Raw genomic sequence first — 27,543 nt, 5'->3', positions numbered from 1 at the left:
AGGGTTCCCAACCCCTGATATACTGCATATGTCTGCTGTGGTGTTTCATCTACTCACCTCTCCCCATTCAACATTTTTGGAAGGCAGAGGGTAGTGCAACGGAATGTCATAGGCAATTTCCTCCATGAACCATTTGAAGCTTTTGCACCGATGGTCTTTCCTAATAAAAAATGAAATCATTTAATCCGTCTCAGAGAAATCTATTATGCCTTCAGTATCACAATTCTGAAATAAGAACATAAAAAGGGAGGCTAACAGTATTGCACACGTACATAAACATTCTCTTCCATAAGTATTGTCACGGCAAAGTGAGAATGGCATATTTAAAGGACAACCGACGTCTCCGGACAAGTTGTCAATAATTTGTAAAATGGCTTCAAATGACTTCTACTCAGCGTATTTTAATAAGATTCCACCGCATATAGCTATATTTTACGTTTTAAGACTCGCTCTGAATATTCAGGAAGTCTTGTTTTTGAGTTTGTGACGAGTCCGTACGTGACGTCACGAAAGGACGGCCCCCTGACCGAAAAAAGACACATTGTAGCAGTCCTTCCATCACGTCAATGTATTTTGCTGTACATGTTTGGTCTGAGAACTGTGTTGCACCCAAAAACCGCCAGAAGAGGGAGCCCAAGCTCCATAAAAGGAACTGGAGGTCACCATTTGACATCACTTTGCTGCTGTGAAATGTAAATTTCTCCACTGTGAGACTAATAAAGGCATATCCAATCCAAATCCAATCCATTTTGTGCCTCTTTTCTGGTGATCCATTGTTGCCCCAATGTTGCTTCAAAATGGCATGGAATAAATTCTTTAATCGATTGCAAACATGTATGCTTTCCTCTTCAGAACTATTTGAATCATATTCATAACTGGGTGTGTAACAAGAAAGCATATTCTCCGAATTGTTGCCATTGTTTGGATTCTCCAGCAATGCAAGACGTCTTGGCGTGACGTCGAACTGGGGGCGGGACTTTCTGAAAATGCCCAATTCGCAGCTCAATTTTTTGCAGATTTTGGACACTAAGTCATTTTTATTGGTGTTTTGCATTTGAATAAAAATATCATACTGCGTGTTTTGGGTATTTTAGATGCTATATAACGTTTTTCTGATGTCAGTTAAAAAACAAAAAAGTGACGTCGGTTGCCCTTTAATTCATGGTATTTACTTGAGTTGATTCATTTTAGACAAGGGTCTGTGACAGACCATGCATTTTTGCAAAGTACGAGGATGAAACGAGGACTTTCCCGAGCGTTATAAGGTCGTGCATTTGAACATCATTTTCCAAAGTACAGTAAAGTCTCGTTATATCGATATTCAAAGGAGTCCGAAAAAATATCGATATAACCGGGACTATCGATATATCCGACCCTGTTTGCATGTAATTTTCTCCGTGCGTGCATAGAAATAGTATCGATATAACCGGGACTATCGATATATCCGATATCGATATAACGAGACTTTACTGTAGTTACACAGAACCTCAGCCCCAGAAGAAAGCTAACAAAATGTATGAGGCTACAAAACGTAAACATACATTATCAATATCGTGGAAAGAGGAGTTCACGCGGCTTGTAGCAGACGACGCAACACAAACATTGCATTATGCAACACGCCGGACAGTGTATGGACAAACAACAACTGGGGCAAAATCAACAGCAAGTGATATTTACGATAAATTAAGCCAGGAGCATTTGTGGTAAGTACATTTTAAAGTGTTGTTCTGTTATATATTCTGATTATCAATCCATAATACTTTGCAACAAATGTTTTTTTTTTTTTTGCGATTAGTCGTCTTATTGTGTTTCATGTTGTGAAAAATAGGGCAGGCAACTTTATGGCTGGGCAGGCAACTTTTCAGAGTTGTCTGGCCTGGTGTCCAGTAACCTTTTGTCATGTCACCGCAACCCCTGTCATGCGGTGTTCCACAGGGCTCAATTCTGGGGCCTCTGCTATTCTCGCTATACTTGCTCTCATTGGGTTCTATCTCATTAGGGATACTTTTATCCTGCCTGGAGGAAATCAAAACATGGATGGCACAACATTTCTTGAACTTCAATGAAAGAGAAGACAGAAGTGTACTGTTTGGTAACAGTGGCCCATGTACATCCCATCCTGTAGACTTGGGTCGCATGTCTCCTTATCTTAACTCAACAGTCTCAAACGTGGGTCTTAAACTGGACAGTGTTTCGAAGTTCGACCACCAAATTTGTGCCGTTGTTAAATCCAGCTTCTTTCATCTTAGGCAGCTGGATGAAGTAAAACCTCTTCTTTCTGGTGAGCACCTTAAGGCAGTAAAATCAATGTATTTTGTCACATCCCGACTTGATGACTGTAATGCACTTTACTTTGGAATCAGCGCTTCCTCGATAAAGTGTATCCAGGTGGTCCAAAATGCTGCTGCTCGCCTCTTGACTGGTACTCTTAGGAGGGAGCACATAATTCCGACACTGGCTCCCTTTACATTTTATAGTTCTTTTTAAGGTCATATTGGGGATCAGCACCTCCCTGTACAACTGCCTGCTGGACATCCTGACGGGGAGACCGCAGGAAGTCAGAGTTGGAAACAACACCTCCAGCACATCACGCTGAACACAGCGGCCCCCCAGGGGTGTGTGCTGTGCACCCTCCTCTTCACTCTGCTCACACATGACTCACCATCATCACCCAGCTCCAACCTCTTCATAAAGTTTGCGGATGACACAACTGTGGTGGGCCTCATCAACAATGATGAGTAGACAGAGCCTACAGGGACGAAGTCAGCCGCCTGCCCACGTGGTGCAAGGACAACAATCTCCGTCGGAATGTGCAGAAGACGAAGGAGATTGTTGTGGACTTCAGGAGAGTGCACCCCCAGCATGCTCCACTAACCATCGACGGTGATGCAGTGGAGAGAGTGAGCAGCACCGAGTGCACATCTCCGAAGACCTGTCCTGGAGCCACAACACGGCATCACTGGCCAAGAGATCCCACCAGCGCCTGTACTTCCTCCGCAAGCTCAAAAGAGTTGGAGCCCTGAACCCCATCACGAACTCCTTCTCCCGCGGTAATATCGAGAGCATCCTGACCAGCTGTATCACCCTGTGGTACGCCACCTGCACCGTGTCCTGCCATACGACTCTGCAGCGCATCGTGAGGACAGCTGAGAAGATAATCAGTGTCTCTCTGTCTCTCCCCCCTTCAGGATATTTACAACACCCGCCTCACCCGCAGAGCCATCAGGATCACTGCCGATCCCACCCACCCCCCTCCCACAGCCTTTTCAGCCTGCTGCCATCGGGTAGGAGACTGCGGAGTCTCCGAGCCAAGACCAGCAGGCTCAAGGACAGTTTCTGTCACCAGGCAGTCAGGAGATGCTACTCACTCTTAGCGCCCCCCCCCCCCCCCCACACACACACACACAGCTGCCCATCTTTAAAACCCGCCTCAAAACTCAATTGTACTCTTTGGCATTGGACTCTGCAGGACTCAGACTCAGTCTTAGTTTTACTTCGTGGCTCTTTCTACTATTTTTGTGACTGATTTACTGCTTGTCTGTTTGAAAGTGCTCTATAAATTCAGTTGAGTTGGGTGAGTATTTGTTTTAAATTTTTTAAATGACCATTAAACTTACCTCTCCACTCTTATCCACCCCTGCAAACAATCCCGGTGCCTCAGGTCTGCTGACCAGACATTATTAGAAGTACCAAGAATTAGATGGATGTTCAAAAGGGATCAAGCCTTTCAACATCCGTTGGAATGACCTCCCACTAAACATTTGGCCAGCGTCTCGCTGTCCATCTTTGAAACCTGCCTCAAAACTCACTTGTCCTCTCTGGCATTTGACTCAGCGTGACTCAGAATTGGTGTTAGTTTTACTCTCGGGTGCTTCCTACTGTCTTTGTGACTGGCTTGTTGCTTTATTGTTGTGCATATGATCATTGCTCCATGTACAGCAATTTGTATGCAGGGTTGGCTGTTTGAAAGTGCTTGAGTGAGTTGAAAATTAAAATGCATTTTATCTTTTGTGCTTTAAATTTGTTTGAATGCTTTTTGTCTGAATTTCTCATAATATTTTAGATCAAGTTGATTTATTCAAATCGTTATTCAACCAAATGACAAAATATTGTTTTATTCTTCAATAATGACATTCTTTTGTGTGCATAATTCTAAAAGTATTACTGTATATTTAAAACAGATTATTCTAATTTCATTAAGACATGTATTTATTAATCGTATTTATAAAGTTACTTCACTTCCTGTCTGTTTTCAGCTTTGAAAAATTATTTTTAAATATCTAGTTAGATAGTACCCTATATTTTACATTTTTAACTTGTTCAGTCAACTATTCTTTGTACCTTGAGTGAACTTTCATTGCGGTACTTAATATTGAGCATAAATGTCATGCTAAATATTGTGAACAAAACATGTTTTTACTTGACACGTGGCATTAAATAAATTAGCATTAAATATCAATGGATAATTATCTTATGATCATAATGCTCAAGTTCAAACGAGATAACGACTGTTTCTTTGCAACATATTGGAAATAAATTGTCAAGATGTCTGAAGACATTCAATGTCTTCAAGACAAAAAAACAACTCGTGTCTCTGTGGCATCGGATAAGGTTGTACGTAAGACAGATTCATTTTGGTTATTCTTAAAACATTTGACACTTCAATGGCCATATTAAGTTATGCAGCTTTTGAAAATGTAATTTTCAAAAGGAGAAATGTAAACTGTAAATTAATTAATTAATTTACATCTAATTATAAACTGGAGAAATGAAAAGTGGAAAAATGTAAATTTCTCCACTGCGAGACTAATAAAGGCAAATCCAATCCAATCCAAAAGAACCTTCATAGTCATTTTGCAACATTGTGCATTTTGAATCACAGAAGCTCAGAAAAAAAGACATAAAAGGTTTGTAATTACACAGAAATTATAAAATAATATTTAAAACCAATAATTTCATCACACAGCCCTGATAAACTCCTTCACTGCCAGACATGTGCAAAAATGTGTCCACTCCAATGCCAGGGTTTTTGGCATTTTTTTCCTCAAATTCCAGGACCCACAGAATATTGAGTTTTCGAATTACATAAACATTCAATGCAGCGTAAGAAACCTTAGACTCTCCTTTCTTCAGAAAAAAATAATGTCCATAATTTGTAAAATGGCTTCAAATGACTTCTACGGAGCGGATTTTACAAAGATTCCATCACATATAGCTATATTTTACGTTTTAAGACTCGTGCTGAATATTCCGGAAGTCTGGTTTTTGAGTTGGTGATTAGTCCTCACCCTACGTCACTGAAGGAACGCCCCTGACTGAGAGAGGACATACCTTGCATCACCTCAATGCATTTTGCGGTACTTTGTTTGGTCTGAAAACTTTGTGTTGATCCGTGTTGATGGCGAAATTAGAAGGGAAACACATAAATAATGCAATGGTGAATCGTATGTTACACCGAGGCAACTATTTGATATTTGTTGAAAAACATTCAAAACTGCAAAACAAAACTACTTCCAACGGAGCTCTGCCGCCATCTTCTGCATTTTCTGTGACACTACACATCAGTCTTGGGCAATCAAAACGACCCGGAAAACCTTCTTTAATCGATTGCAAACATTTATACTTTCCTCTTCAGAAATAGTTGAATCATATTCAGAACTGGATGAGCAACAAGAATGCATCTTCGCCGAATCTGAAGCCATTGTTTTGATTCTCGAGCAAGGCAAGACGTCTTGGTGTGACGTCACGAACAAGGGGGCGGGACCTTCTGAAACTGGCCATTTCTGGGTTCATTTTGAAGTAGTTTTGGGCAGCTTTAACTCATTTTTATTGATGTTTTGCATTTGACTAAAAATATCAGCCTGCGTGTTTTGGGTATTTTAGATGCTATAAAACGTTTTTCTGATGTCAGTTAGGAAACAAAAAAATGGTGTCGGTTGTCCTTTAAGTTATACAGTATTGGTTTGGAATAATATGAGGGGCAAATGGGGGCGGCTGTACAGAAGGCCAATGCTGCCCCTTCGTGGGAGGGAAAACATTTGCTTAAAGAGGTCTGTCTGACCAGCACTTTTTCGGCACCCACCTCGGAAGAAAAACGAAAACCCGAACAAATTCAGGAATGGCAGTGAATGAGTTACGATGCGACAATTGACTCAAAGTGAGCAATAATTATCCATTGCCAAATGAATTCATCAACGGCATATAATCAAAGAGACAATTGACTAAACCCCAAATTCATCGGAGTAATCAAACACATCTTGATGTTGTGTTACATCTGTATATGTTTATGATGTCCAGTACCTGAATTGTTTCAGTTCGCTGATGTCTCCATAGGCAAGGTTTAGTGTTTCAGGACGACTGGCATAGAAGTAGTCCTTGTATTCATCCCACCATACCTCCACAACACGAACATAGTTCTGCAAATATGCACGCACATAAATTATTCATTTTTGGTTCAGGAAATGTGAACAAACAAAAACAATGTAGAAACAATTAATGCCAACTTTAACTTCTCCAAATAAGGCAAAGCAAGTTTATTTGGATAGGACATGGACATGGCAATGTAAAGACTCATAACTCATTCCTCCCGGCAAAGGACTACAGTCATGTTTTTACTTCCGTGTATCCTGAGTCACGCCTCCAGTCGGGCTGAAGCGATAGCAAATAATGCCGGATGCCGACTACAGGCGGGCCGTGAATAGATGTTAACCCTTTACGGACGATTGTGCTTCTAGATCGAGAAAATGAAAGGTAGCAGTTCAAGTGCCGATTGAAACTGATGCGGCACAAGTTCCATGTCCCTTTAAAACAGATTATATGCAGCTTTGCCTTTAAGAGCGTCAGTGACATCATCTCCTTCATGCACAACACAATGTGCTCTCCTCCTGACACAGTCGTGACTGTTGCATTGATGAACTTCTATCACCATTCAAATACTTTCGGGCTGATCAACTACGTGCTTCATACGCTATCTCCAGAAAATCACTCAAATGGTGGAAATACCTGTTCTTGTTTCCAGTGGATATTTGTATTTACAATGGATTTATACTGATGAAACTCTCTCCAAACCATTAAGTGAAAACCCGAACAGGTCGCCTCCGAAAAAGGACTCAGTTAGAATTCAGGACAAATTTAGCTCATCAGTTGTTTGGCAATTACAGAAGGAAAAGAAAAAGAGAATGCATGAAGGAGACTGACACTGTTGCCCTCCTTCATTGGCGAGTAGAATTGGATAAAAAGAGAACATGTAAAGAGTGTGCAAAGAAGAAAATTTGTTGCGAGCCAAGAACAGGTTGTGAGCAATGCAAGGTGAACCAATGCATTCCACGTTTTAAACCATACCACAGATAAAAACATCCTGAATTATTTTATACGCATTCTAGGTGTATTTCATGCATATGTGACTTGTTGTGAATGCACTTTGTTGTAATTTGCAGGTTTTGGACAATCTTCATTAACATTGCAATAATTTTCTAAAACTTCAATCAATTTCAGAAAAAAAACCTTATCTTATTCTATTATACGTTATGAAAATGTACTGAAAGTCTCATAAAGATTGAACAACAAATAAAGTTATAACAGTTTATTTGAACACACATTAGTTATGAATTTAGTTATGAAATTAGTTATGAAGGAGTGCAAAATGCCTGCTAGGGAGGAAAGAGTTAACATGACACATAAAAACATTAAAACAAATCACAATAGTAGGTAGCAAAGAAACTTAAAGGACAACTCACACCATTTTTTTTTTCCTGACATTAGAAAAATGTTTTATAGCATCTAAAATACCCAAAACACGCAGGCTGATATTTCTAGTCAAATGCAAAACACCAATAAAAATGAGTTAAAGTGTCCCAAAACTACTTCAAAATGACTTCAGAAAGTTTCAGTTTCAGAAGGCTCCGCCCCCTTGTTTGTGACGTCACGGCAGGATGTCTTGCCTTGCTTTAGAATCAAAACAATGGCTTCGGATTCGGAGAATATGCTTTCTTGTTACTCATCCAGTTCTGAATATGATTCAAACAGTTCTGAAGAGGAAAGCATACATGTTTGCAATTGATTAAAGAATTTATTTCGTGCCATTTTGAGGCAACATTAGGGGGAAATGGATCACCAAAAAAGAGGCAGAAAATGGTGACCGAGCTCCTGTGAGGAATTAATCAGCGCGTTTCCACAGGCTAATAAATTTCTTACATAGAGCTTGGATGTCCTCTTCTGGCTCTTTTTGGTGCAACATGATGTTTTCAGACCAAACAAGCACAGCAAAATGCATTGACGTGATGGAAGGACTGCTACAATGTGTCTTTGTTTTCGGTCAGGGGCGTTCCTTCAGTGACGTCACGTACGGACTCATCACTAACTCAAAAACAAGACTTCCGGAATATTCAGCTTGAGTCTTAAAACGTAAAATATAGCTATATGCGGTGAAATGTTTGTAAAATACGCTCAGTAGAAGTCATTTGAAGCCATTTTACAAATTATGGACACAACTTGTCCGGAGACGTCGGTTGTCCTTTAAGGGGCGTACCAGTCAGAGACTCGACACAAATTGTTTACGATGTAAACAATTCATTTGTGTCAAGTTCGCTCTCAAAATGGCAGGGAAAAATGCACAGTAAAATGAGAATATGAAGACACACACAGGACGTTTTTAACAGAGTGGTAGTTTGGTAGTAGTGGTATATTTTTTGTTGAGCGTAAGGGCAAGCCATTCTGCCCTATATGTCAGGCGTGATTGGTGCATTACAAAGCGTCAAATCTTCAGCGCTACTTCAGCTCACTCCACGCGAACATCGACCAAGAATTCCCCAAAGGAACTGAACTTCGCAAGCACAAGTTGGTCACTTTAAAAACTCAGACTGAAAATTTGATATATTTTTTTTCCGAAAATTTACAAAGCACCCAGTGACTGTAACGCTTGCATCATACCAACTGGCTTGGAACATTGCACAGTCTAAAAAGCCATACAACGAAGGAGAGTTCATGAAGAAATGCCTCAGTGACACTGTTGAAATCTTGTCTCCTGAAAAAGACAAACTAAAACAAATGGTAGCAGATGTCCAACTGTCCCGCCACACTGTTGAACGCAGAATATCTATCAGACATTAGCACCGCTATTGAATCACAGCTGCACTCTGATCTCCAAGCATGTGAGTATTTTAGTGTTGCATTGGATGAAAGTTGTGACATACAAGACAAGCCTCAGTTGGCAATATTTGCACGGTCTGTGACAAAGGATTGTGTGCTCAAAGAAGAACTCCTTGATATTGTGTCATTAAAAGACAGAAGCCGTGACATAGATGCGAAGGAAACAATGATGGCTGCATTTGCGAAAGCAAATCTGCCCATACCAAAACTGACTGCAATAGCCACCTGCCATGATCGGATCTGTGAACGGGCTTGTGGGGCTTTCCTGAGTTTTGGAATTTCCACTGCATCATCCACAGGGAGCAACTCGTGTCTAAATCATTGAATTTAGAGAATGTCATGAAGCCTGTGATGGAAATCGTCAACTACATCTGCAGTCATGCGCTTCACCGCAGACAATTCAAGAATCTCATCGCTGAGCTGGACCACGGGCTTCCAGGTGACCTGCCACTGTACTGCACTGTGAGATGGCTGTCAAAAGGCAAAGTACGTTCTTGCTTTTTTGAGCTGTTGGATGCCGTGAAACTGTTCATGGAAGAGAACGACAAGGACTATCCCGTGCTCTCGGACCATGACTGGATTATGAATCTGGCTTTTTTGGTCGACATGCTGTGTCACTTGGACAAACTAGACCTTACCCTGCAGGGTAAGTCAAAAATTCTGCCTGACGTGGTGCAAAGTGTGTTTGCGTTTGTCAACAAACTGAAGCTGTTCAGGGCGCATATTCAAAAGGGAGATTTAACACATTTTTTCACTCTGTTAAAAGCCAGCGGGCAAGCCACCAGCGCCACCTTGAATAAGCAAAGAGCCAGATATGCAACACTGGTTGAAAACCTGCACAAAAACTTACTGTGACGCGATTCCGTGATCTACAAATGAAAAGGCCACAGATTACGTTCCTTGTCGACCCGTTTAATGCGGAGACGGACTGTTTGAAAGCCCGGAAAGTTTGAAGGCTGAGTTGGAGATGGTCGATCTTTGTGAGGAAGATCAATTGAAACCTGCTTTAAGGGAAGGGACCATTGAGTTCTGGAAACGCGTGCCAATGGAAAAATACCCCAATGTCAAACTGGCTGCGCTTAAAATACAGTCAATGTTTGGGTCAACATACGTCTGCGAGTATGTTTTCTACCCTGAATCATGTGAAATCAAAGCAGCGATCGGTTCTGACTGACACTCATGTAAAAGAATTGCTTTGAGGGCAACAACAGAATGCAAGCCAGATTTAATGAGGATTGTCCAAGACAAAGAATGCCAGAAGTCCCATTAAGCAACATGCACACTATTGTAAACTATTATACAGTAAAGTCTTGTTATATCGATATCGGATATATCGATAGTCCTGGTTATATCGATATTTTTTCGGACTCCCTTGAATATCGATATAACGAGACTTTACTGTATTTGTGTTTGTGGACTTGGTTGAACTGAGTTTGTGTGTTCTTTGCTGCCTGTGGTTTTAGTACTCTAGGAGTCAATTTTCGATACATTTGTTGATTTTGTATTTAAAATGTGATACTTATGTATCACATTTGTGGTTGTGACATTTGTGACAAATGTGATAATAAATCTGTCTGAGCAGAGGTCTGTGTGTGTGTGAGGGATGGTGCGATGGGGTGCTCATGTGTGCCCATATGTTCATATGCATGGCATACAGCACAGATGAAATTACTGTCCTCTCGAAACCAGCGTGCAAGGCACTTATAATGACTTTAACAAACATACTAAACACAAAAACGCCAATTTGTCGGGAGAGGGGGGCAGCTGCGTGTTCACGCGCCGCCATCTTTATGTGGCTCTTTGCAGTAACACAGTAAAAAATGTGGCTCGTAGTCTCTGACTGGTTGGCCACCCCTGCTTTAAACCTTTGGAGTTTTTGTTATTAATTTCCCAAATACAGTCCAGTTATGGCTTTGAACAATGTTGAATGAAAAATGGAGGGTGTGTGCTATCGTACCTTTAGAGTTGGTGAGGAACCAACATGTGCTGGGGGAGGATTGCCTTGCCAACCTTTAAGTCTGTATATATGTCCAACACGAGAGCACGGCACAAAGAGCAGTTTTCCACCACACTGCCATATCTACAATGACAGTAGAATTTGATTAGAAATTTTAACTTTCTTTGCAAATTGTCAAACAGTGCCACTATCATACCTTGTATGATATTTCAAAATTTTCTCCACCCCAAATCTGCAATCCAGGGTCATAGAGGCCCAGTTCAAAGAAGTAGTCACGCTCGATAGCAAAGAGACCCCCTGCCATGGCTGGAGACCTTTGAATTAAGACCCACAGAAAAAAAAGAAAAAATGAATACGTTGGTAACAGTTTCAAAACACAAAAAATAAACACTTTAAGGCAAAAATTAGTACATCCAAAAGTTAAATGAAAAACAGTGTAATGTAGTTTATTCAATACATTGTAAGAATGATAATTGTAAAGTGCAGTACATTGGGGAGCCTAAACACAATTTCAAAAAAAGACTATCAACATTGCAGGGATAATTCTAGTGAGCCTCAATCGGCATTACATATGCACCTAAAAGCTAGCAACCACTCATTTGACGACAATGAGGTTAAAATCTTAGCGAAAGAACATAGCTGGTTTGAAAGGGGAGTAAAAGAAGCGATTTGCATAAAACAACTAAATCCTTCATTAAACCGGTCTGGTGGGGTGAGGTTCAATTTGGATCGTTCATACAATAGCCTGCTTAGGCAAAACAGGTTAGGCAACATTCGTAATGCTGATGAGGTGATACCGGTGGGAGTGGAGGTAATAGGCCAGTCATTAGTCAGGAATGTAGGAACAATCAGTGGGGCGACAGGGAGTGGTCCTCTGCTCCCCCCCAACCTGAGAGTAGGGACCTATCATAGCTGTGTCCGGCGCCACCATGTCTGGACATTAGGGATATATAAATGGGCCGATATGACCAGTCAGACTTTAGTTCGCTGACGAAGCCTCTTGGATAGGAGGCGAAACGTCCGAAACCTTCACATTTGTACAGATGACGGCTGAAGAAACCTTCACATCGATAAATAAACACACACACACACACACACACACACGCACACACACACACATGCATGCTGATGCGCGCACACACACACACAATGATCCCCGCTACTTCGCAGTTCACTTATCACGGGTTCAGTGCATCGCAGTTTTTTTTCCAGTGAAAAAAAAGTTCAGTTATTTGTTTCCGTTTTCGTTTTTTGCTACCTTGGTTTCACAATAGTTTTTTTTACCTATTTTTCCTGGACAAGATATTCCAGGTTTGTTCCCAACACCTTTTGGCTTACCTTAGCTCTTTGTATCGTTATCTGATTCGGCAAACTATTTCTGTATGCTAAAAAAAGGACTGTAAAGTTTAAATATGTTGTTTGTTTCATTTCTTCATGTTCTATTCATGTTTTTTTTTCAGATACAGTCAAATTACTCCGATGGTTTTCAGTACCTATATGGCTCTGTGCGAGTTTTTCTCCGTTTTTTTTCCCTGTCGTTCAGAGGAACTCTCTTCCACAGCATGCTCCAGTCCCAGGCTCCTCTTGCAAAGCCGTCTGTATCTCCTCCACCCTGGGTCTCAATGGTGAACCTCTCTCCATGGATGGTGTCGATCAAAGGAACAGTACACACCGTTCTTTTAAAATGGGAGTGAAATCACAAGAATAGCCATTTATTTAAGACACAAAGGAGAATGGGTTTATTGACCATTACAAACAGACAAGAGTGGAAAAGGAGATATGGTTTGTCAAGAAAAGAGAGTGAGGCAATAAAAGTGGAATTAAAGTAAGGGTAATGGAGACAATAAGACAATAATGAAAATTAGTTAGCAGTATGCCATCTGCAATGCATGCACCTATAGAGCTCATAAGTATGTTTTCTTAGCAATGTTTCTCTCTATTTGAATAAAACTCTCTTCCAGAGCAGGCTCCAGTCCCATGCTCCTTGAGACAGACCATCCTAATGTCCACCATGTTGAGGTTGCATACTATACTCATAACCAAATACCGTATTGGTCCGAATATAAGATGGCCCCAATTATAAGACGACAAGTTGAAAAAATACTTTTGAACATCAATTTTTATTTATAAAAATTATAATTAATTGTTATAATTACAAGTAGATAACTTATAATTACAGTAAAGTCTCGTTATATCGATATCGGTTATATCGATAGTACCGCTTATTACGATACTATTTCTATGAACGCAAGGAGAAAATTACATGCGCGCAGGATCGGATATATCGATTGTCCGGTTATATCCATATTTTTCCGGACTCCCAAGAATATTGATATAACGAGACTTTACTGTAATTTTTAAACAGAAAATAATTACAGTACATCGGAAACACATGATTCTAACAATATACTTGAGAGAAAAAGCATGTTATTTTGCCTTATTCAAAGCTTAATGTCTGAACATTTAAATACAGTAAAGTCTCGTTATATCGATATTCAAGGGAGTCCGAAAAAATATCGATATAACCGGGACTATCGATATATCCGATCCTGCGCCGAACTGCATTAAACAAAAGCCGCCAAAAGAGGGCAGCCAAGCGCCATATAAGAAACGGAGCTGGCCATTAGCTCCCTTTTTTTTGGGTGAGATGTTCCCCCAATGTTGCCTCAAAATGGCACATATAATTCTTTAATGATTGTAAACATGTATGCTTTAGTCTTCAGAACTACAGTGTATTTGAAACATATTCATAACTGGATGTGTAACAAGAAAGCATATTATCCGAATCTGAAGCCATTGTTTGGATTCACAAGCAATGCAAGACGTCTTGGCGTGAAGTCATTTTTATTTGCATTTGAATAAAAAGTGACATCGGGTGTCCTTTACTACACAGTATGGAATGTTAATAATTTTCAAAATCATCGCGCTTCAGCAGACAAAACAAGAAACATTGTTGCAAAAAACGATTGCATTCATATACAGTACAGTGGGCGTGTACATAACACAACAGGGAAACTGCAACGCTTACATCTTACTGTATTATGTATACAATTTAAAAAAGTCATCAATCTTCTTCTGCTTCCCATTTTTACCTTTTAACACAAACACTTCAATCTCGTCTGCTACACACGAGCTAGCGTCTGAAAATGAAAATGGCTCTGCTACACGGGTGCTGGGCACGTAACCAAGTCACCTGACCAAGTCGACCAATGGCGCGACTGATGGCGTGACACGTAACCAAGACACGTGACCAAGTTGACCAATGGCGCGACCGATGGCGTGTCACGTGACAAAGTCACACGGCCAAGTCGACCAATAGCGCGACCGATGGCGGCTCATGTGATCAAGTCGACCAATGGCGCGACCGATGGCGGCTCACGTAACAAGACACGTGACCAAGTTGACCAATGGCGCGACGGATATATCGATATAAACAACAAAAATGGCCGGCGGGGGATGAAAAGGAGCACCGTAATAACCGGATTATCTTAATAACCGGGTATCGTACTAAACGGTACTAATTATACATAAAAAGACTAGAAATGCGCAAGGGAAATGAAAATAGTATCGTAATAAGCGGTGCTATCGATATAACCGATATCGATATAACGAGACTTTACTGTATGCAAACATAAAGGACAACCGACACCATTTTTTTGTTTCCTAACCGACATCAGAAAAACGTTGTATAGCATCTAAAATACCAAAAACATGCAGGCTGATATTTTTAGTCAAATGCAAAACACCAATAAAAATGAGTTAAAGTGTCCCAAAACTACTTCAAAATGACCTCGGAAATGGAGAGTTTCAGAAGGTCCCGCCCCCTTGTTCGTGACATCACGCCAGGATGTCTTGACTTGCTCTAGAATCAAAACAATGGCTTAAGATTTGGAGAAGATGCTTTCTTGTTATGAATATGATTCAAATAGTTCTGAAGAGGAAAGCATAAATGTTTGAATTCGATTAAGGAAGTAGCGTCCCAGAAAATACACAAGATGGCACCCAAGCTACGTTGGAAATGGGCTGATTTGTCTGCTGGTATCAAATAGTAGTCTTGGTGCAACACACAACGATTCACCATCGCGTTATTTATGTGTTTTCCTTCTAATTTCGCCATCAACACGGATCAACACAAAGTTTTCAGACCAAACAAAGACCCAAAATGCATTGTGTGTCGCTTTCTCGGCCAGAGGCGTTTCAGACGTGACATCACGACAGGGACCGTCATCAACTCGAAAATAAGACTTCCTGAATATTCAGCGCGAGTCTTCAAACATAAAATATAGCTCTATGCCCTGAAATGTTTGTAAAATACGCTCAGTAGAAGTCATTTGAAGTGATTTTACAAATTATGGACACAACTTGTCCGGAGCCGTCGGTTGTCCTTTAAGTGAATGGCTTCTGGTTTTTGAAATAATGATATTATGATACAGCAACAAAATTGCAAAAACTGAATGAACCCCTTCCCCGGCAGCAACGTGCACACACGTTTTGACAAAATGTTTTTTCAGTCGTGGGCGAGTATACGCGTCTCAAACCTTACCTTCAAAAACCAGCGACATACATCTATACGCGTCGATTTTAAGCCTTTGGGAGCCGATCTACGTGTGAAAAGAGTAATCTTGTGATAGGGTCAAGTTGTGGGATTTCAAGGACATTGTTACGAGACTTGCTCCGACGGTGTTGTTCGCATCCACATTTGCATTCATTTATTTGTAGCATTTTCAAGTGTTCTAACCCAAATGTCGAGTTCAATTGGATTTGGATTGGATTTGCCTTTATTAGTCTCGCAGTGGAGAAATTTACATTTCACAGCAGCAAAGTTATGAAAAGGAGTGAAAGTAGAAAAACAAAATACATGAGCTGCTGGAAAGGCAGCCACTCTCGTGGCGCCATCTTGAAGTCAAAAGAACAAAAAAAACTAAACAACAAATAACATGACAAAACAAAGACACATAGTCATTCATTCTTAAGCACTTGCTGTACCCTCTTTGTGATGACATGAAGCAGTTCTAGATGAAAGAGGAGAGGATCAAAGCGTCTCTTCACCAGTGGTTAAGGGACATCATGGTGGAATGTGCACGTCGACTACAAGCTAAATGTTGTAAGCAAACACGCAACTGTAGCATCCATTGACGAAGAGATTGTCTCACATCTCCTCTTCAATTCCAAGCCGCGACCGTTCCACATACGCATCTGCGCTCTGCGCTGATGCTCCTTCTTATCCCGGGCTCCTCAAGTGATGCATTCATCCAGCTGCAAACTGTCCAACAGCACCGAGCTTTCCGCTGAACAAAGCGGGGCTGTGAAGATGCCGCCCAATACAGGCGCAAAAAAAAGCACAATGGCCCCTTTGGTGTCCAGCGATGACAGTCGAATGACACCAACATTCCTCCCATTTAAAAACAGTACTGTTGCTGCCGAAAAGGCGCAACCGCTCAGCACAGTCTCCTATTTGATGAATGTCGTGGTCAAAAATGCTGAAAAACAATCCGTATCCATTCCACACGACGCACAACACAAAGTGACATAAGAAAACACAAAACACGACAAAAACAAAAAAAAAGCAAGGCTCATGAGAGCACTTGCTGACGGTTGTCTACTCGGGCGCCATCTTGGACTCCTTTTTTTTCTCAATGGGTGATAGTGAAGATGAACTTTCCCTCAGAAGATTTAATTCAGACAATGACTATTTCTCGACAAGTGGGGAGAGGGTGGGGAGAGGGTGGGGAGAGCTTGGAGAAGCCTCGAGTTGTCAGAGGATTGTATCCTTTCACAGGAAATCATGGAATAACGAACTGAGTCCATTTGAATTCTTCAGTCTGATTATTGATGAAAAGTTTATTGACTGTAAACTGATGAAGACTAATTGTTATGCTGAACAAACTAGGCAGGATTTACAAACTGTTTTCATAACCAGCATCAACGATATTATGTCGAACATAAATTAAAAAATACGCCTGAAACTGGAACGTTTTTCACAACAACATTGTGAAAACTAACAAATTCTTCGAAACAGCCACTCTGAGGACCACAGAAAGCTTTTTTCTGACACTGAGCATTTTAGGTGATCTGATTTGCACACTCCGTCGCCCTACATTACACTTAGAGACACCATATTTCACAACCACTTTGCAATTGTTTTTTTGGACTGACTAGATTATCAATATCATCTTGAAGTTTACATCATATTATTTATTTGTTTTTTTTTCAATACTTTGTTACTTCCGGGTTGAGTGAACGTTGGCGCATGTGGCTGCCGCTGCTCACCCGCAGAAAAAATATCCTGTGACTGTAAAGTGTCCTTGAGAGTTTTGAAAGGCACTTATAAATGAAATGTATTATCATAACTTCTCAGCTGCAAGTTAATGTGGCCGATCTTTGAAACACTTCTCTCCAGATTGTCGCTACATCTCTTCTAGTATTTTCTTTTTATTCTTACCGCTATTTGTTTTCTTCTTATTCTTCGTGACAGTGGTTCGATTTGGCCTGGATAAAACAGATAAAACAAAATATCGCTTTTTTGCTGCTCATTTCCTGTTTAAGCTGCAGTGGGCTGAAAGAGCAATTTTGATTGGATGGAACAAACCTATGTGGCAGGTAAACGCCACCTTTGAATAAGACCACTTGGTCATCAGCGCAAAGTTAATGACCAACAAATAAAATGGCGAAAAGGAAAAAAAGTACACGCCGAAACACGTCAACTAATTGAACACCTAAAACGGCACTGTCTGTAAGAAAAGAACTAGTTGTAAGTTAGAAAGAAAAAAAAGATGACGAGTATTGTACACTTCAGGTTGAATGGACCGAATGATTCGCCTTTGTGGCGACAACAGATTCTGCTGTGGGTCTTTGCCACGACGGACCTACCACAGAAATAGTACAATACAGTAATCACTTGCCACTTGGTGCTACATACTTTGCGGCTTCAGCATTTTGTCACCATGAAAAATCAATCAAAAAAATAAAAATGTAAAAAAAATGTCCATTGTGTGGTTCTTGTTTAGCCAAAGCTGATGGGCTTCCCTTTGCATTGGGCAGGCTTAGTAAGAAGCGGTGAGCATGTGAGAGTTCCCGGCAGAATGAAAGGAAAATTTACATTACAAAAATGCCCTCGCGACACAATTGAAAAGGATGGAATGCTGTGCCTAATTTGTAAAAAAAAAAATAATAGAAAGGAGTTTGCTTTACACCGAAGCAGCTCAAATGTAGCCTTTCACATCATGTAAAGCAACCAGTCGCGAGTGCAGCCGCAATTAATATTCGCACCAAAAGCATCAACTCAAGTGTATTTATAGAGCACTTAAAACAGCCAATGGAAGAAGGAGAGGAGGGAGGTGTGCCCGTAGGAAAAGAAAGGAATGGAACGCCAAGAGTATAGAACTAAGAGGAGGAACTTTTAATGTAGGAACAATGACAGGTAAAGGTAGAGTTGTTGACATGATGCAGAGAAGGAAGGTAGACATACTGTGTGTCCAGGATACCAGGTGGAAAATGTTCAAGTTGTTCAATCATGGTGAAAACAGAAAGAGAAATGGAGTTGGGGTTATCTTAAAAGAGTTTGTTAGGAATGTCTTCTAGTAAAAAGAGTATCAAATAGAATGATGAGTCTGAAGCTAGAAATTGAATGTGTGATGTTAAATGTTCTTAGTGGGTATGCCCCACAAGTAGGATGTGAGTTGGCGGAGAAGAAGAAAAATTTTGGTTGGACTTTGATGAAGTCATACAGAACATCGCGAGAAGTGAGAGGGTTGTAATTGGTGGAAACTTTGATTGACATGTTGGCATAGGAAACAAAGTTGACGAGGAGGTGATGGGCAGGTTATGACTGGAGATGAGGAACACTGAAGGACAGATGGTGGTTGAATTTGCTGAGAGGATGGAAATGGCTATTGTTAATACTTTCTTTAAGAAGAGACAGGAACATAGGGTGACCTATAAGAGTGGAGGCAGAAGTACACAGGTAGACTACATTTTGTGTCAACGGCGCCATCTGAAGGAAATCAGTGACTGCAAAGTCGTGGTTGGTGAGACTGTAGCCAGACAACATAGGTTGGTGGTGTGTAGGATGATGCTGGCAGTGAAGAAGATGAAGAAAACAAAGGGAGAACTGAAGACAAAATGGTGGAAGTTGAAAAAGGAAGAGTGTTGCATGATTTTTAGGAAGGAGTTAAGACAAGTACCGGGTAGGCAAGAGGTCCTTCCAGATGATTGGCAAACTACAGCGAACATAATCAGCTGTAGGTAGCCTGTGTTTGTGTGCTTGGCAACGATACACATGTACTGTTTGCGCATGAAGGCGAGCGAGAGCGTCCGTGGCGAGTTTGGCGAGTGCGCGGTCAGGAATATCCATCCATGATTTTGCGGAGTTTAACACACGTAGATATTATTGAGCTTGAGTAATTCGTTGTGTAACAAATGTATTGAATGTTGAATGTGATTCCTTTTTTCAATAAATGTTGATTTCTTTAACTTTCCACTTCCGATTGAAACTTATTAAAAACAGACGCAATCTTGATAAATCACAGTGCGTATGTTATTTTAATCTATTTACATTTCCTCGTCCCAGTATCTGCAAAATAGTATGTAAATGCCATATCTTGCATATTCCTTGAGACAAATTTATGAACTGATAAGGGCTTTTTTTCACATTTGAAAGACTGTTAATAAATCAATCAAAAAACATCCCTTTCATCCCTTTGCTGATGTGAAGTGTAAATTTCTCCACTGCGAGACTAATAAAGGCAAATCCAATCCAAATTGGGTTGTAGTGTTCTTACTGTGCTATGAGGTTTGCACACACTAGATTTAAAGGACAACCGACATCACTTTTTTGTTTCCTAACTGACATCAGAAAAATGTTTTATAGCATCTAAAATACCCAAAACATGCAGTATGATATTTTTAGTCAAATGAAAAACACCAATAAAAATGACTTTGAAACCGGAAGTGGCCATTTTCAGAAGGTCCCGCCCCCTTGTTCGTGGTGTCACGCCAAGACGTCCTGCATTGCTGGAGAATCAAAACAATGGCTTCAGATTCAGAGAAGATGCTTTCTTGTTACTCATCCAGTTATGAATATGATTCAAATAGTTCTGAAGAGGAAAGCATACATGTTTGCAATCGATTAAAGAATTTATTCCGTGTCATTTTGAGGCATCAGGGGGGGTGGAGGGAATGTCGCACCCAAAAAAGGCAGAAGATGGCGACAATCTTCCGTGTGGAAATGGCTCAACATTTATGTCACAACACACAAGGATTTACCATCGCATTATTTATGTGTTTTCCTTCTAATTTCGCCAACAATACGGATCAACACGAAGTTTTCAGACCAAATAAAGTACCGCAAAATACATTGCGTGATCAAAGGACTGCTACAGTGTGTCCTTTCTCGGTCAGGGGTGTTCCTTCAGTGACGTGACGTGAGGACTCGTCACCAACTCAAAAACAAGTCTTCCGGAATATTCAGCGCGAGTCTTAAAATGTAAAATATAGCTATATGCAGTGGAATCTTTGTAAAATACACTCAATAGAAGTCATTTGAAGCGATTTGACAAATTATGGACACAACTTGTCCGGAGACGTTGGTTGTCCTTTAATGCTTTAGTATATCCGGCCCAAACATTCCCTCCAAATGCTCCTGGCCCGGCCCGGCCCCTCCGTCAAATTTTAGAACCCATTGTGGCCCGCGAGTCAAAAAGTTTGCCCACACCCCTGGTCTAGCCGCTTCTCCTCCACATAGAGAGGAGCCAGATCTCGGCATCTGATTAGGATGACCCCTGGACGCCTCCCTGGTGAGGTGTTGCGAGCATGTTGTCTCCCAGCTGGCCTGGGAACGCCTCGTGAACCGCCAGGATGAGCTAGAAAAAGTGGCTGGAGAGAGGGAATTCTGGGCTTCCCTACTGAAGCTGCTGTCCCAGCGACCTAACACCAGATAAGCGGCAGAAGATGGATGGATGGATGGATGGATGGAGGAGTGACCACTTCCAATATCTACAAGTAAGGGACTACTAGACAAAAGCAATAAAAATGGATACATCAACTAAAAGAAATGATGTCTTCTTTTCCTTTTGGCTTTTCCATTCAAGGGGTCGCCACAGCATATCAGTGTCCTCCATCTTTAGAGGTTTGATCCGCATGTTTGTTTTGGCCAAGCTTTTACGTCGGATGCCCTTCCTGACACAACCCTATGTATCTATCCGGGCTTGGGACCGGCACAAGAAGACTCATGTCCCTTTGTGGCTACAGAAATGACATAATACAGATAATGATGGATGCGTATAAAGGAGGGAAACAAAGTAATTTCCTCCCTTTGCAAAGGGCTACATTTGAACAGGGGGAATTCAACTCTGTACATAAAAGAGAAATGGGAAAAGGAACTTCAAACCAACATTACAGAGGAATAATGGTCAAATGTGTGCAGAATACAACGATCAACAACCACTTTAAGACATGGAAGAATATCATAAGATTTTTTTATGACCCCGGCGGTGACCGGGAAATACAGACCAGGACAGTGCTGGCGGCTATGTGGACAGGAAAGAAATGTAGAAATATGTAACGCACACATATTTTGGAAATGTCAAAAGTTGAAAGGTTATTGGGAAGACGTTTGGACAGAACTGAAGAAGATAATTGGCTACGAAATACCAAAGACTGACTTGGTGATGTATTTAGCTTAACATAAATCAAGAAACATATCAGGAGAGCACTCACTAACTGTGGGTACCCTCAGTGGTCATTCAACAAATGTCAGAAAGAAAGAATAGGGAATGAAACCAAAAATTCTCAAGATACAAAAAGGAGAGGAGTAACAGTACCTTACATTGCAGGAGTTTCTGAAAAATTACAGAGTCCTTTGGCAACACAAAATTCCTACTTATTTCAAACCGATAAACACGTAAAGGCAAAAATTAGTGCATGCAAAAGATAGGCTGCCAAATGAAAAACAAAGTTATGTAGTTTATTCAATACATTGTAAGAATGAAAATTGTAAAGAGCAGTATATAGGGGAGACTCAACAAATTCTCAAAAAAAAAAAGACTTTCTCAACATCGCAGGGATAATACTAGTGGGCCTCAATCGACAGTACATTTGCACCTAAAAGCTAGCAACCACTCATTTGACGACAATGAGGTTAAAATCTTAGCGAAAGAACATAGATGGTTTGAAAGGGGAGTAAAAGAAGCGATTTTCATAAAACAACAAAATCCTTCTTTAAACCGGTCTGGTGGGGTGAGGTTCAATTTGGATCGTTCATACAATAGCCTGCTTAGGCAACACAGGGTAGGCAACATTCGTAATGCTGATGAGGTGATACCAGTGGGAGTGGGGCAATTAGGCCAGTCGTTAGTCAGGAATGTAGGAACAATCAGTGGGGTGACAGGGAGTGGTCCTCTGCTCCCCCCAACCTGAGAGTAGGGACCTATCATATCTGTGTCCGGCGCCGCCATGTCTGGACATTAGGGCTATATAAATAGGGCCGATACGACCAGTCAGACTTTAGTTCGCTGACGAAGCCTCTTGGATAGGAGGCGAAACGTCCGAAACCTTCACTTTTGTACAGATGACGGCTGAAGAAACCTTCTCATCGATAAATCAAGAAAACGTGCAAACAAGAGATGAGTACTTGATAAAAGTGTTGCTGATAGCTAGCAAGAAAGCCATAACAGGAAAATGGTTTAAAACTGACCCACCAACTAAGAAACAATGGCTCGGAATAGTGGAAGAGATATTTGAGTTGGATAGATTCCCACACGTATTGAGGGTCCAAGGAGGGAAGTTTAAAACTAGATGGGTAAAATGGGACAAATATAAAAAAACAATCAAAGTAATGAACGAATGACCCCACAAATCAGACAATCAAGATAGCTCACAAATATAAATCCAAAATAGGGGAAACTTGTCACTACTGATTACCTTGTTTTCTTTATTGTTGTTTTTAGTTTTGTTGATGGGTTGATTGGTTGTTTTCCTTGTTGAATAATTTGCACAGGTGTCGTTATACAAATTGGCCACGAGGCATTCTGTATTCAAATATTCAATTTCAATTGGTCTTAAATGTTGTAAAAATAATAAAGATGCAAGTTACAAAAAAATAAATAAAAAGTGAGATTACTGCATTCTTCCAAATGACTCACAATGAATGTCAAGGTCTGCAGCACCCCAGCTTCAGTGTACACAGAGTTAATAGTGCACTGATTTCTCCTCGTGACACATCAGACGGTCGACCAGAATTTCTTCAAAGAAGTCCATGGCCTCACCAAACTCGTCCCACGCCCCAGTTTTGGACGTATTTACTGCAAAAGGTACATTCCACCCAGTATTGATCAACTGTCTCCAGAATCCCAAATACCAAAATGGCCAGCATCCCTTACTATAAGTGTCCACTAGTGTGCACCGACCACTTTTTTAAAGTGGCTTCTGTTGTGTAATGGATGTGATAAGAGTAGATCATATGGCTACACATTCATCATGTCATAAGGCCAAACAAAGAGACTCTTTTGTACTCATCTGTTGTACGTATTCCAAAGGTGTGGATCACGTCCACAGTCTCACTAAACAAACTCGATGTTGATGTTTACAGATCTTCAGCCTCTGTAAACTTGCAACAAAGTGATCTTCAGCCTCTGTCTTAAAGTGATTAATCGAGCTAAAACGTAATTTAAAAGGCAAAGTGGGGGACGGCACAGTAGGGTCCATTAACATGATGTAACGAGTTATGCTCTTTGTTTTTATTTTTGATATTTTACATTTATTAAACAGTTTGTACTTGGGTATCTCATAGATTAGATTCCCCCTGTTAATATTGGGACATACAATTACCAGGGAGTTCAGTAAAGACTGCTCAACATGCAAAATTTACTTTCCAAGTGCAAGCTGAATCTTATGTGCTTCTGCATTAGACAGTGGCCACTTGAATAATTCAATCTTACCCTTTGACTATTTTCATTATTTTTCCAGAAATGTGTAGCAATACAATCAATCTATTAGAGACATAAATCTCATTCCTACAATGTAAAAAATTTCAAAGGGTTGTCTGAATTTTTTAATCATCATACTCACTCTTACCTGTCCTCTGAAATTGGAGCAACCAATGGAGCATACCAGTTGATTCCAACCTCACAATGAGCATCCAAGTATATTAGCACCTAAAACACACACACACACACAAATCTATTATTAGTATTTTTATTTATTATGTCAAAGCTGACACGGAATGATTCGGTGTCTGATACAATGTCAAATCTGTTTGTATAGCAATACTCCCAACAAATACAGAGATGTACCTGTCCATTTGTGGCCTTCTTTGCTCCAATACTTCGTGCCTGGATGAGACCCTCTCTCTTTTCATTTCTGTAAAGTTTTACCAGACCATTCCACTGCTTGATGTAGAGCTCCAATCGTTCCTTCAAGTGGACTTCAAAAAGAGGGAATTTCATTGTTTTTCCAGGAAAAAAAGAAATATAAATATCAAACACAAATCAAGAGGAAAATCATACGGTCATTGTGAGGTAAAATCAGATGGAGAAAAGAAGAATTTACAGTGATACCTCAGCTTACGAACACTTTAGCTAACAAACTTTTTGCCTTATGAACATTAAATTCGCGTGAATACAATCTTGGAAAACAAACTAGTTTTCGGCAAATGAACATAACCACACGGCTGGCGGACTAGTTTTGGGCGGAAGCACACCAAACCAAACGGCCGAACAGCGCCATGATGGCTGTCGGACTACTTTTCTACACACCCTTTCTCTGAGTGCATATGTGGCATACGTGGTTTGTTATCAAGGATACATTTGCTATTCTGGGACCGAAAATGACCCCACCTCAGGCTCGTGTTCAGCCGAAGAGGACACAAAGCAAAATTACGGTTGAGCAGAAAGAAGGAGATCATCGAGAAACATGAATTTGGATTGTGCTTACAATAGAATTCTTAGATTGTTACCACATAGGCTTAGTCGTGCTGATGAGGTTATACCAGGGCGAATGGGGCAATCAGGGCCAGCCATAAAACATAATCAGTCAGGACAAAAGAAGTAATCAGATTAGCTTCAGGGAATAGTCCTCTGCTCCCCCCAACCTTAGCGCACGTACATATCAAAGCAGAGGTCTGGCACCGCCACCTTTGGACATTCGGGATGTATATAGGGCAAGAGCTACGAGCAAAATTTCAGTTTGCTGACGAAGCTTTTCGGATGAGAAGCAAAATGTCCGACACCTTCAAAGAAGTACAGATGAAGAAACCTTTACATCCTTGAACCAGATTGCACCAACAATGTGCAATCCAAAAATTGAAAGCAAATATTCAATCAAGTTTCAAATTTAGATTCTGTAGTACCAAAGTTTAAATAAAGTTTAAAATAACAAATTCAATGTAAAAAGTTCAAATATTTGTTTGGTTTGTATTCCCAAACTGAATTTCAATGCAACTCTGCTGCAGTTTTCACATTTCTACCCATGACAGTGTTTCCTCAAAATGTCATTCAAATTTGTAGTAGTCGACAGAAATTACATATAAACACAAGTTTTTAAAGAGGTCTCAGGGAAGGAAACCCACCTTTGTTACTGAAGTCATCTATCATGACAATTTCAGCCAAGTATTTCATGGGAGTTCTCTTGATGACACTGTGGATTGTTCTCATTAAGGTAGACCAGCCTTCATTATGGAAGACTATCACCACACTTGCGGTCAGCAGTCTCTCATCGTAATGCCAGTACTTGCATCTGTGTTAATAGCAAAAAAATCCCAACATTATTAGATGGTTGTGAATAAATGAAAGCAACATTATTATCAAGAAAGAACAAAGTGTGTGCACTAGCAAACCAGTGATCAATATCTAGACCATTTCCAAACAGAGGATGGATGGATGGATGGATGGATAGAGAGGTCAAGAGAGAGGTGGGGTTAGGCGGGTAGGTAGGTAGGTACGTAGGTAAGTAGATAGATCGCTAAGCACCTTTGAAAAGTCACAATATGTGATCAGTTTTCCCTGGCCCCGAATAGGGATTGTCAGCCAGGATGGAAGGTTTCCTCGTTTTAGAACGTGTTCTTTTTTGATCGGGTCGCGGTGACAGCAGCTTTAGTAGGGAGGACCAGACTTATCCTCTCCTCAGTCAGTTCTTCCAGCTCTTCCCGAATGATCTTAAGGGGTTCCCAGGCCAGCTGGTTGTTTGTCGAGAATTGCTATACCTTATGGTTGTCCTTGGTTGCCGTTGAAGATTTGAGAGCGCTTTGACTGTTATCTTTCCTGTGCCCTTTTTTCTCTTTTTGTCTGTCCTTCTTTTCCAGATATTTCCCTAGTTCAACTTCTTGACTGGTTTATGTCCTATTTCGCCGACATAACCTTTTGTGTTTGCCTTTGCTGCTCTGAGTCACATACCTTCATGTGGTGCTCCACAGGGCTTCATTTACTATATCTGCTCCCATTGGGTTCCATCTTAAGGAAACTTTGTTTCTTTCCACCGCTATCCAGATGACTGCCAGATCTATGTCACACTTAGCAAAAAAAGGCCACTTTTATCCTGCCTGTAGTAAATCAAAACCTGGATGGCATAACATTTCTTGAACTTCAATGAAAAGAAGACAAAAGTGATACGTTTGGTCCCAGTGGCACCTGTACGTCTCATCCTGTAGACTTTGTCTGCCAGACTCCTCATCCTCAGTCAACAGTATCAAACTTGGATCTTGAACTGGACAGTGATTTTAAACATGACCGGCAAATTGGTTCCATTGTTATATCCGGCTTCTATTATCTTAGACAGTAGGCTAAAATAAAACCTCTTTCTCATGAGCACCTTGAAGGAGTAATTAATGTCTTTGTTACATCTCGGCTGATTATTGTAATGTACTATTGTAAAAGAATTTGGAGTCAGCCAATCCTCCATAAAATGACTTCAAATGCTACTGCTCTCCTAACTGGTACTAGTAAGAAGGAGCATATAACTCTTTTTCTGGCATCCATTTACTGGCTCCCGATACATTTTATAGTTCTTTTCCAGATCCCATTACATACAGTAAAGTCTCGTTATATCGATATTCAAGGGAGTCCGAAAAAATATCGATATAACCGGGACTATCGATATATCCGACCCTGTTTGCATGTAATTTTCTCCGTGCGTGCATAGAAATAGTATCGATATAACCGGGACTATCGATATAACGAGACTTTACTGTACTTGATTTCAAATCTTTAAATGACCTGGTGCCACCTTAACCTCTCAGAGCTCATCTGCCACCTTAGGTGTGCCGGAAAGATATTATTAGAAGTCCTAAGAACTAAACTGCGCCTCAGAGGGGATCGAGCCTCAGAAGTCACTTGTAGTCTTTGGCAGTTGACTCAGTATGACTCAGGCTTGGTCTAAATATCACTCCCTGGTGCTTTCGACTATCTTTGTGACTGGTTTATTGCTTGTGTATGACAGTTGCTCCATGT

The 27,543-nt window shown here is 40.7% G+C and overlaps 1 protein-coding gene across 2 annotated transcripts in view; it reads right to left on the bottom strand.

Moving 5' to 3' along the window:
• Positions 1 to 27,543, bottom strand: part of galnt7 (UDP-N-acetyl-alpha-D-galactosamine: polypeptide N-acetylgalactosaminyltransferase 7) — a 67,058-nt gene that overhangs the window by 17,297 nt on the left and 22,218 nt on the right. For both annotated transcript variants that reach the window (XM_089005676.1, XM_089005677.1), the window contains 8 exons: positions 25,668 to 25,834; positions 24,394 to 24,524; positions 24,176 to 24,255; positions 12,598 to 12,780; positions 11,301 to 11,418; positions 11,105 to 11,227; positions 6,301 to 6,416; positions 58 to 160 (listed from right to left, as the gene is read on the bottom strand). In XM_089005676.1, coding sequence (XP_088861802.1) covers positions 58 to 160; positions 6,301 to 6,416; positions 11,105 to 11,227; positions 11,301 to 11,418; positions 12,598 to 12,780; positions 24,176 to 24,255; positions 24,394 to 24,524; positions 25,668 to 25,834 — 1,021 coding nt within the window. The remainder of the gene's footprint in view (positions 1 to 57; positions 161 to 6,300; positions 6,417 to 11,104; positions 11,228 to 11,300; positions 11,419 to 12,597; positions 12,781 to 24,175; positions 24,256 to 24,393; positions 24,525 to 25,667; positions 25,835 to 27,543) is intronic.

The sequence above is a fragment of the Hippocampus bargibanti genome, linkage group LG10 (genome assembly GCF_051943395.1).
Source record: "Hippocampus bargibanti isolate YZ-2025 linkage group LG10, ASM5194339v1, whole genome shotgun sequence".
Taxonomy (NCBI): domain Eukaryota; kingdom Metazoa; phylum Chordata; class Actinopteri; order Syngnathiformes; family Syngnathidae; genus Hippocampus; species Hippocampus bargibanti.
Note: the sequence above shows the minus strand (reverse complement) of the source record. Positions and strands in the feature narration are given on the sequence as shown.